The 10302-nt window shown below is 42.9% G+C and overlaps 1 protein-coding gene across 1 annotated transcript in view; it reads left to right on the forward strand.

Annotated features, from left to right (window-relative positions):
* Positions 1-8160, forward strand: part of SLC9A9 (solute carrier family 9 member A9) — a 572969-nt gene extending 564809 nt beyond the window's left edge. Inside the window, exons 15-16 of the mRNA XM_074334001.2 lie at positions 4945-5050; positions 6482-8160. Coding sequence (XP_074190102.2) covers positions 4945-5050; positions 6482-6709 — 334 coding nt within the window. The 3' untranslated portion in view covers positions 6710-8160. The remainder of the gene's footprint in view (positions 1-4944; positions 5051-6481) is intronic.
* The last annotated feature ends 2142 nt before the right edge of the window (positions 8161-10302 follow it).

Genomic DNA, 10302 nt, shown 5'->3' on the forward strand with positions numbered 1-10302 from the left:
CGCAGCTGCGGTGGTTCCGGGAAGCAGCGAGCTCGGCGCACTGAGCTAGGTCTGCGTCCTGCGCCCGCGCGGCTCCGTCTCCGCGCACTTCTCCCTTTCCTCCTCCCTCCACTCGCGCGAATCTCCCACCTGTAGGTGATTTCAGTCGGTAGCGGGCCTCTTCGTCTTGCCTGTCTGCTGTGCAGGGAGTCCTTTGTGGAGTTTTTGTTGTTCGATTCTTTGTAAATTCCAGGGGAGCTTTACAGAGGCTCACCTCACGCCGCCATTTTCTGAAATTCTTGTCATATACGACAACATGGATAGACCTAGAGGGTACTATGCTAAGTGAAATAAGTCAGACAGAGAAAGACAAATACCATATGATTTCACTTACATACAAAATCTAAAAAACAAAACAAATGAACAAACAAAACAGAAACAAACTCATAGATACAGAGAAATTTTGATGATTGCCAGATGGGAGGCGTGTTGGAGGAGTGGGTGCAAAAGGAGAAGGGATTAAGAAGTACAAATTGATTGTTACAAAGTAGTCATGGGGTTGTAAACTATAGCATAGGAAATATAATCAATAACATTGCAATAACTATGTATGGTGTCACATGGGTACTATATTTATCAGGGCGATCACTTCGTAAGTTATATAAATGTCTAATAAATATGTTGAACACCTGTGTGGGGGCAGAGCCCCAGAAAGTAGTTTACAGGCTCTCAGCCTCACGTGGAGGGGTGCTGGCTCGGGTAGTAGATGGCCATCAGCTGGGGCTGGTTGGCCGTCAGCTGTAGCCATTGAGCCATTAGCCACTAATATAACTGCTGCGGCTACGAAGGAGAGCCAAGGAGAGTGGAGGAGAGTGAAAGAGAGTCGTCGGTGGGTTGCAGACAAAACGGACAGCAGGTCGCACGTCCAGTGAACCCAGCCTCCAGTGAGACCGTAGTGGTATGACTCCCCTACCTATGGCTCCGTGGGTGTTCCTTTTTGGCCTCACCATATCCTGCGTTATGTGGGGAGCGGGACCAGAGACCCTGCAGGCCTCCCAGCACGACAACCTGAAATTAATATAATATTGTATGTCAACTCTAATTGAAAAATAAAATATATATTCAAAACAAAACTAACAAACAAAAGAGAGAGAGAGAGAGAGAGAGAGAGAGAGAGAGATCAATGTTATCAGGTAATTTGGATGTTAATTCAGTTAAAGCACTAAATTTAGCTGTGGAGCTGCTAATAGCTCAGGCCAGAGGAAAAAAATGTATCTGCTAATTGTCTTTCCTATTTCATGCAAGTTAAATTCTGGGTAGAATTCTAATTTTTATTTACATCTCCTGAACCGAAGTTCCATTTCCAAACTTGTACCCTTTAAAAATGAGAAAAGTCTTTTTTTTTCTCTTTTTTTTTTTTTTTTTTTGCCCCCAGAGATTAACATTTCATCTTGATGTGCTGCTACCTAGCTGATTAGAGAAGCAAAACTAGCCATAACAAAAATACTCCATAGGGAATCTCCCTCCAAAACGTATACTAGAAACTGATGAGAAAAATCATACATTTTGCAAAATCTTCAGTTGGGGTTTTTTGTAGGTGAAAAGAGTTTTCTTACTTTTTCATAATTCGGGTAACCCTGGAAATCCAGACAGTACTCAGCAATGAAGAATTTGCAAAGTCACTGATTCCTGGATCCCAAATCAGTTATCCAATCTGACAAGTCCTGTTACCCAGTGTCTCTATAATAGAAGGAAGACATCCCAGTGTGGTGGAAATGTCCCTAGTCTCGGGCCCAGCTCTGCCATTAACTAGCTGGCTGGGTTCCACAAAGCAATTAATTCTATAACTCTCTTTCAGCCCATTGTCATCATTAATCTAACAACAATTTCTGGAACATCTAAAATGTGCCAACTCAGATGAAGGGGACAGCCCTGTTTTCAAGCAGACCACAGTCTGGAAACAAGTGAGTTTCCATTCTATAAGGTAATTGTTAATTTCACTGTGTTGTTGCCCCACTAGTTTGGCATGTAAAATAAAAACAAAAACATGAGTATATGAAGGAACAAATGAATGAGTGAGTGAGTGAAACACAAAGGTTATTTTTTAACCCCTTTATTTATGCCATTACCACTCTTCTCATGGTTCCCTTTATCTATTATTACTCAGGCCCAAGAGATCCATGTTCAACTTGACCTTTCTTAGCCTTTATCCTCAGATAAACCTCTGTAATCCACTCCCTTCAATATTCTCTTGGCACGGTCACTCAGAATCTACTTTCATCACTTATACCACCCCTAAATATTTTCCTATATCATAAATTCAACAAACGTCCATTGAGCACATGATATATCGCCAGCACTGGACAAATCAGATGCTGCAGAACAGACTCTGCTCCCGATAGCGGTGGCTATGGCTGACGCCTTGCACATTCCACTCCATTCTCTGCAACACAGTGTGTGCCTCATTCCTTCACTCACAGCTACCGAGATACCAGAGAAGGCAAAATGGAATCACAAGATTTTTCCCCACCTCTCACCTACCACCTCATGCTTGCACCCCATATAATTTTTAACCCAAATAGCTATGTTTTGTGTAGGAGCACCTTACATTTTCCACCTACTAACTAGCCAGTGAATCTCAATTATACACCTAATGCCTGGACTAATGCCTGCCATTCTGTCATCTCTACCCTTGGTATCATTTCCCAACATTGTTTGAACAATGCTTGAGCTACCAGTTTCTCCTGAAAGTATTGTTTAGGGAGTGAATTTTTAAAATAAAATAAATAGCATTTTGTGGCATAAAAGAGTTTAAAAGCAATCCTACATGTTATTTCAATTAATATTCACAGCAATACTTGAGGCACAGAGGGTCAATAACTAGACCATAGGTCATACCGCCAGTAAAGTGGTAGAGATGGCAGTTATGCTCAGGCCTTCTGAGTTAAAAATCGCAGAGTGGGACAAATGGCACCCTGTTTGGTTCAGGCCTCACACAGAAAGCTACAAAGTTTTTCCTTAAGTTTTAGCTCCAACAACATTATACACAGACTTAAAGAGATTAAAAGTAGAAAATGTTCATTACACAAGTCTAAATTTGTGTTTTCCTTTTGTAATATTATATTGCACTTTGATTTTTCAGAATACTGAGAACCTCACACAATGGAAGCTGTCAGTCCTTTCCTAGAGCCTTGACAAACCTCTTTATTTTCTTTTTTTTTTTTTTTTTTTTTTTACATGACAGCTCTAAAAATGTTACTTATTTGCTGTCACTTTTCCATCTAAGAATAACATTGGCTGGAATTTCCTTGGTTTACATTCCAGTTGTGCATTTATCTTGTCCTCCTCATCTTCCTGAAAAAGCATTTTTCACTGACCTATGCACACCATAAACCTAAGAAGACCAGGTGTCCTCACGTACCCCTGCCTGAGGGGGTCTGCAGCTCTCCAGCAGGGTGAGGCCTGCGAGCTTTTCTCTCTAGAGAACCAGCTGGTCGCATGCATGCTTCTGTCCTGAAAAATTAGCTTCTGTCAGGGTCAATGCAGGTGGATTCAAATAGCAAAGAGAGCCTTTGGATTCTTTAAAATTATTGTATCTCTAGGTCTCCATTTCTTCATCCATAAAAGAAAGGAAATAACACTCTGTAATAAAAATTAATGGAAGGTCATCAAGGGCTTTCCAGAGTTGTAGATATATTTATAAAACGTCACAGGGAATTCCAGGCTCTGAACTTGCACATCTTCCCTAGTCCTGAACTGAACAGCTGCCCATCTGCAAGGAGCCATCAAGCTTTCCATCTGCAGTTGGAATTACAGGCCCTCCCAGGCATCGTTGGAGTCACTCTCCTGCACCATAACTAGGCTGTGTTCATGAGCACGCCCTGCCTCGTCACCACGTTGGTGGCGAATGATTGGAAGCCGGAGGCAACCATGTTCCTGGCCCCTATTGGCTGCTTCTTCCCTCTGTCCCCTCACTCAGGGTATCACGGGAATGACAGGAGGGGTTGTCCAGCTAAGGGTGGACTCCAGTAGAGTGCTCTCCGAGATCTTCTCACATCCTGCATACCTGGTGACTGTGATCTTCACAAACCAACCTCTGTTAACTGTTTTCCATTCCTGCCCTTTCCCTATTTACTAACGCTTTCCAGGAAGTGGATGAGGTGAAATACTCTCCAGCAGAGGGAATAATATAAAGCTCAAAAGTTGTTTCTGATAGAATGATGGAATGATTAGATTACTTTTCTTTCAGCAAAAAACTAATAATACTGATAAGGCAACCAGAGGATCACATTATTGACAGATTGGAGAGAAGCACAATGGCTTTAGATGAAACAGGTTTCTTTTTAACTTGTTAGAGCACTTAGTCGTGAAGCGATGAGAAAGACAGGTGCTAGACAATAGAACAAACCTGGTACCAGCTTATTTACGCAATTTTGTATGGAAATGCATTGATAAATGAAGTATGAAGTGATTATGTTGAATACTGAAAATAAAGTATTTTGGAAAACAGTATGTTCACTACCCAGCTCTAAAATGAATGAACATTTCATGAAATACCTCTTGCTTCTTTGTGAAAATTACTGGTAGTTTACACTGTGTGTGCAGTTTTAAGAAAACATGATCCTTTATGCTACCATTTAAGATAATTCTTAAGAATGCCTTCTCTAAGCAGATAAGACACTGAGTGGGAGAGGGGAGGAGGAGGAGAGGAACGTTTTACACCGCTCTGCTGCTGGCTGGTCCAGTCGCCATTTCTTCACGATTAAAGTCTACCAGGAGGGCTGGAAAAGTGTGTGGAGCAACGATTATAAACAGCAATTTGCAGGACAAATGGCCTCCTGCATGAGGGAGTGGGGGATTTAAAGTGAACATAATGGTCTTTTTGGCTGTGTGCAAAGGTTTGTGCTGTGTGAGAAACTGAATCCTAACTCCCTTTTGGCAAGTATTCCTTAACAGACCTCACAGATACCTGAAACCAATTTTAACCCACTCTGGTCCTCCGCTGACCACAACGTTGCCCGAATGGTGTGGTCCAATTTCCAGGCTGCTCACCAGCCCTCAGGCCTATGGGGTGAGTACATGTCCCGAGTGGCACTCGCGTGCTGAGTGCTGAGCCCAGGAAGCTCGGGGCTATTCCTTCCTGGCTAGTGGAGGAAGCATTTTGAAACTTCACTGCGCCAAGAAGCTTTTCTCTTCTCTTTTCAGTTGTTGTTGATGTGGACTCATTCTTCTTTTAAAAATGCTATTTTTTGTCATTCCCAATATTTTTAACCATAAAATGAGTTTAGAAAATGTAAAAGTACTGTGTCCTCACAAACTGCTGTGTTTAGAGGTTTTAAACATTGAGCCTGTGCTTTGTAGCTCATGGGAGTGGGAAATAAAGTGCTGAAAAGCAATTAGAATTATTAATAGCAAACAAGAGTGGCAGGGATTGCAAAGGAGCAGAATCTTAGACTTGGAGGCGCCCTTCCAGGTTGTCCAGCTGGCCCCCTTGCACAAACAGAAAAACACATTTCACGTGTGCTCAGGGCATAAGAGCCTAAGGCAGTGGTTCCCAAGGCCTGGTCCCCAGACCGCAGCCTCAGCAGCACTTAGGAACTTGCTGAAAATGCAAATGGTCAGGTTCCACCTCGGACACTCTGAGTTTGGGGCCCAGCATCTGTGTTCTCAGAAGCCTCCAAGTGATTCCTGTATAAGCTAACATTGGAAACCACTAGCCTGAGGTGACCCAGCCGGGGCTCATGCTACAGGGAATTTTCATGGCTTTCCCAAAGCCGGTGGAAGAAGGGTTGAGATGGTAATTCTTTCCTTCAAAGGAACCTCTATCTGAAGAAAACTCTACTGACCAGAGCTAGTTAGTTTCCACCATCCTCCACTACAGTGGCTTCCAACCCTTTTTAGCCCGTGACACTCATCCCAAGAAACATGCTGTGAGGATACACTTCTAAAACACAACGGAAACCTGTGTTTTGAGAATTTTGTGATAGCCTAAAACCAGCATTACCATGTACCAAAACCAACACTGAGAATCATTCCGTTCTCTGATGTCACAGGATCCTGCTAACTCCTACATCCTCTCAACCCCATTAGATACTAATTCAAGAAACCCACTGAGTTTCATTTTAACTCCCTTAACTCCAGGAGCACTCAGTTAGCAGGTACTCTCTACAGAGCCTTATCTTCGGCCTAGAGACCCCTTACGGCTGTGTTATGGCACCAAGTCTTCAGTGCGACTCACAGAAATTCATCACCACACCCACAGAGATGGAAAAGGCCATGTCTGCTGTAGCAGAAAGCTCAGCCAAGGCAAGACACGGCAGTTTCAAAAGGCCAACGAACACCCAATTTTCTTACACTGCAGGGCTGTGAACAATTTCTGCCTTTATCATGAAGTGACACCTCTCTCTCTCTCTCTCTCTCTCTCTCTCTCTCTCTCTCTCTCTCTCTCTCTCTCTCCCCTCACCCCCCACAACCCCCCCTCCTGACCTCCCTCAAATTCTAGGAACAGCTAAAGGAGGATGATGTGGAATGCATCGTAAATCAAGACGAACTGGCCATGAATTACGAGGAACAAGCCACTTCACCCTCCAGTCCTCCTGCAAGGCTGGATCTGGACAAGAAAGCTTCACCCCAGACTCCAAAGAAGGAAAACATTTATGAGGGGGACCTTGGCCTGGGAAGCTATGAACTCAAGCTTGAGCATACTCCAGGTCAATCCCGGCTGAATTAATGGGCATGAGGAGTGCAGATGTAATCACAAGTAATAAAGGGCTCACTGAGGAATACAAGCCAAACTGGCAAGGCAATTCAGAGCAGAGGCTGGAAAATATATTAAGAGCATAAATTAGAGAGAATCAAAACCTTGTCATATGTATCCTCTGGTGCCTGAAAAAATGAGAATTTATTATCATCCCTCTATATTATGCAACTGAATTTAAGTTTTGACAGCAGCCATTCTTATTAATGAATTGGGCAGGGTGGAAAAGGTGGAGAGGGGAGGAAGTCAGGAGTCCAGCTGCTGTAGACACAGAGACACGTGCTCTGTGTCTGCAGGGTGTTTATTCTCTGCATGCAGCACTCTGGGCGTTTCACTTAAATTTTTGGATTTTATTCACATCATTAGGGAAGAGTCTAAACAAGAAAAAGAGTTTCCGAGCAGAACATATTGCTCCTAAGCTGAAGGGAATGCCCACTTATTTAGTAAGTGATAAGGTTTACATTTTTAGGACCTAGACTCCTATGTGCACTTACTGGGCTATTTGCTGAGCCCAGATCAGTGCTCGATACCACTGCTGACAGCCTCACCGAACCTATGCCACAGGGAAACCCACTCTTCTCATTAGCATCCTTTCCAAGCTGCTTCTCCTATTGAATGAAGGGGTTGGTTACAGTTGGGTGTACCCTGCACTAAATGCAACTTTGCTTCCCAACTTGGTAGGACCCCTTTCCAGGGAAAGCTGGTTTCTTTTCCCCATATCATGTTTCACCTGAAGAATGAGACGTCCTTGTCCTTGCTTGCATTTGAGTCTTTTTTGGGGTCATTAGTGGGTCCCCTCTTCATGCTGGGTAATGAGATTCCACAGCATAGATTGCTCTCTACATGGCAGGAGACAGTGCAGGAGCCCTAACGTGTCCTCCGATTCCACTCGCGGCTGGTTAGCAGCACAGGAGCAGGAGTGGGAGCAGCAGAGCTGACGACATGGACCATGTCATCATTGACTCCCCTTACAAGACATGACCCATGACCCAAGACAGAGAGACCAACACAATAGCTTTTAATGCAGCTGCATGACCAGTGCCTTCAAGCTATACAGATACCTCAAGCCTAGCTTCTCCTAAAATACAGAGGTGACATTAGACTCCAAGAAGCAAGCTCCACATGCCCAGGCCATTAGGAGTCTGCTTCAGGGAGGTAGGGAATGACGTCTTCCTGGGACCCAGAGCTTGGAAGTGACATATGCTTTGCTGACCAGTTGTTAGGCCTTAAACGTTAACCATGGTGGTGTCGGGCACACTGCTACACATATCAATTTTCTTGGTTTCCAAACAGCAGGATCTAGGGGCACAAACTGCTTTGTATTCAGCTAAATATAATCTGGTCATTCCAGGTAAATATGGCAAATGGCGAAGCATGAACTTTCTTAATTTGATTTAATCCTAATAAAATTTTGTTACAAAGTATGATGATATTGGTCAATGATTTATTTAAGGTGTTTTCTTTGTCTGTACTAATTAGCTGTTCTGAGCCCTTATACTTGATGTGACAGGTGAAGCAGGCGCTGAAAGGTAACGTGAGGGAGACACAAGGGTCTCAAGGAAAAGCCAATAGAGACTGGCAGGCCGTCATCCATCCTTCAACTATGGCAACGCTAAGAGTGGTGTTGGGCTGGGAGGATGTGCCAGAGGAGGGAAAGCCAGTCAAACAGGGTGGAACAACCTCCTCCTCTCACACTGCAGGCGACCAGAAATCATGAGAAGCTTCAAAAATAGGGGATGAGAGTCTAGGGCAGAAAGAAAGAAAGGCAGAAGGTAAGATCCATCTTGTTTCTGTCCTTGTCATGTAAAAAGAGGGGATGAAAGTTTGGTGTTTTGTTTTCTTTCCATTTGCCTGGAGGAAAACACACAATGAAAGAGAAAATCCCCCCAAAACAAACAGTGGGGGCAGGCGTGGAGAGAAGGGAGGAAAATATGACTTACCAGATGGAAATGAGATGGGTGGGGAGGGGAGGTACAGAGTGTAAACCCAGCACCAGCTCACTAAGAGGGCGCAGCAAAAGTAGCAATGCTCTTTTCCCGCTGAGAAACAATCTCTTCCAGCGAAACATCATGAACCATTGCCAACAAGGAAAAGGAGAGGCTGTCTAACCCGGGCTGGTCCACTTATTCCAGCTGACTCCAGGTAGGCACAGGATTGGAAGCTGGAGGAAATGCTGCCCTGCCCAATCTGGGAGACGTTTTCCAGTTTCAAGATGTGACTCCCAGCCTCCTTACCTATGAATCAGCCCAGGGCCCAATCAGAGGTTAGTGTTCCCATTAGTAATTTATAAAACCAAATTCCTTTCATGCTCCTGCTGTGAAGGATAATAATTGAGGATCTTAAGAAATGCTCTGTGCTTTGATCAGCAGCATCAGGACTGTGAAATTAAACCTATTATTTACTGCCAGTTTCTATTGAATAATAAAGTCAAAGGAGCTTTATTCAAAGCACTAACACGTCCACTCATTATTACAGCTAACATACTAAGAGTCTTTCCTTATGTTTCTTACCATGTGTCCATCAAATACACATCCACCCCTGTGCACACGCACACTTGCACGCTCACGCACGCACACCCATGCACACACAGAGTTCCGCTGGCTGTCAGGGTCCCAGCTGGAGGCTCCGTGGCGTCCCCAGGTTACTCAATGCCTGTCTAAGCAAGTCTCAAGCCTGGTGGCAAGTGCCATCAAGGTCTTCATTCATGAAATTTCGAGATATTTTTTGGAGGGCAACTTAATGATATAACACAAAGCTGAAAAGTCAAATACCCTTTGACCACCAATTTCATGTGCAGAAGTTTTATTCTAGATATTTGAAAATATTATACATATAAAGGGTACTTACTATTGAATTGCCATCTTGGCTAAATAAAATGGCACAACCATCTCATGAAACAGCATCATATGTACTGATATGGACTAATCTCCAAATATATTGTTAAACAAAAATAGCGAGATGCAAAACAGAGTGGATGGTATGCTGCCATTCTGGAAGGTTAAAGGAGAAATTGGTAGTATAATTGCCTCTTAAGAACTGAGAGGACACTTAATGTTTGACTTTTGTGCCTTTTTGGTTTTGTGTACTGTGGAAGTATTATCTACTTAAAAATAAATTAAGTAATAATAGTAAGAGTCCTGTGAAATAACTCATTGAAGTACTGAGCTACAAATAGGAAGAGGAGTAAAAACTGAGAAAGTTGATACTTTCACCATGATCTTTGAGACCTTGAGAATGCAAAGTGTACCACCAATAGCACCAATAGTTTCTGGGCTTATTTATTGCCATCATTCAACACACATTAATGCAAACTATGCAAAAGGTCTTTGACGTTTAAAGACAAATATGACTCAATCTTATCCATCAAATATCTAGTAGAAGACAGATAACTAAAAAACAATTGATTCCTTGTAAATACCAAAACATAATAAAGCTATAGTAAACAAAGAAATGTGATATTGACTGAGACATAAGCAAAGAGACCAAGAAAATCTACTACAAAATACAGAAACAAACTCATGTATATATTTACAAAATTTAGTTCATAAAAAATGTCATTTCAATTT

The sequence above is a fragment of the Rhinolophus sinicus genome, chromosome 17 (genome assembly GCF_057876585.1).
Source record: "Rhinolophus sinicus isolate RSI-liver-muscle chromosome 17, RSI-T2T, whole genome shotgun sequence".
NCBI classification, from domain to species: Eukaryota; Metazoa; Chordata; class Mammalia; order Chiroptera; family Rhinolophidae; genus Rhinolophus; species Rhinolophus sinicus.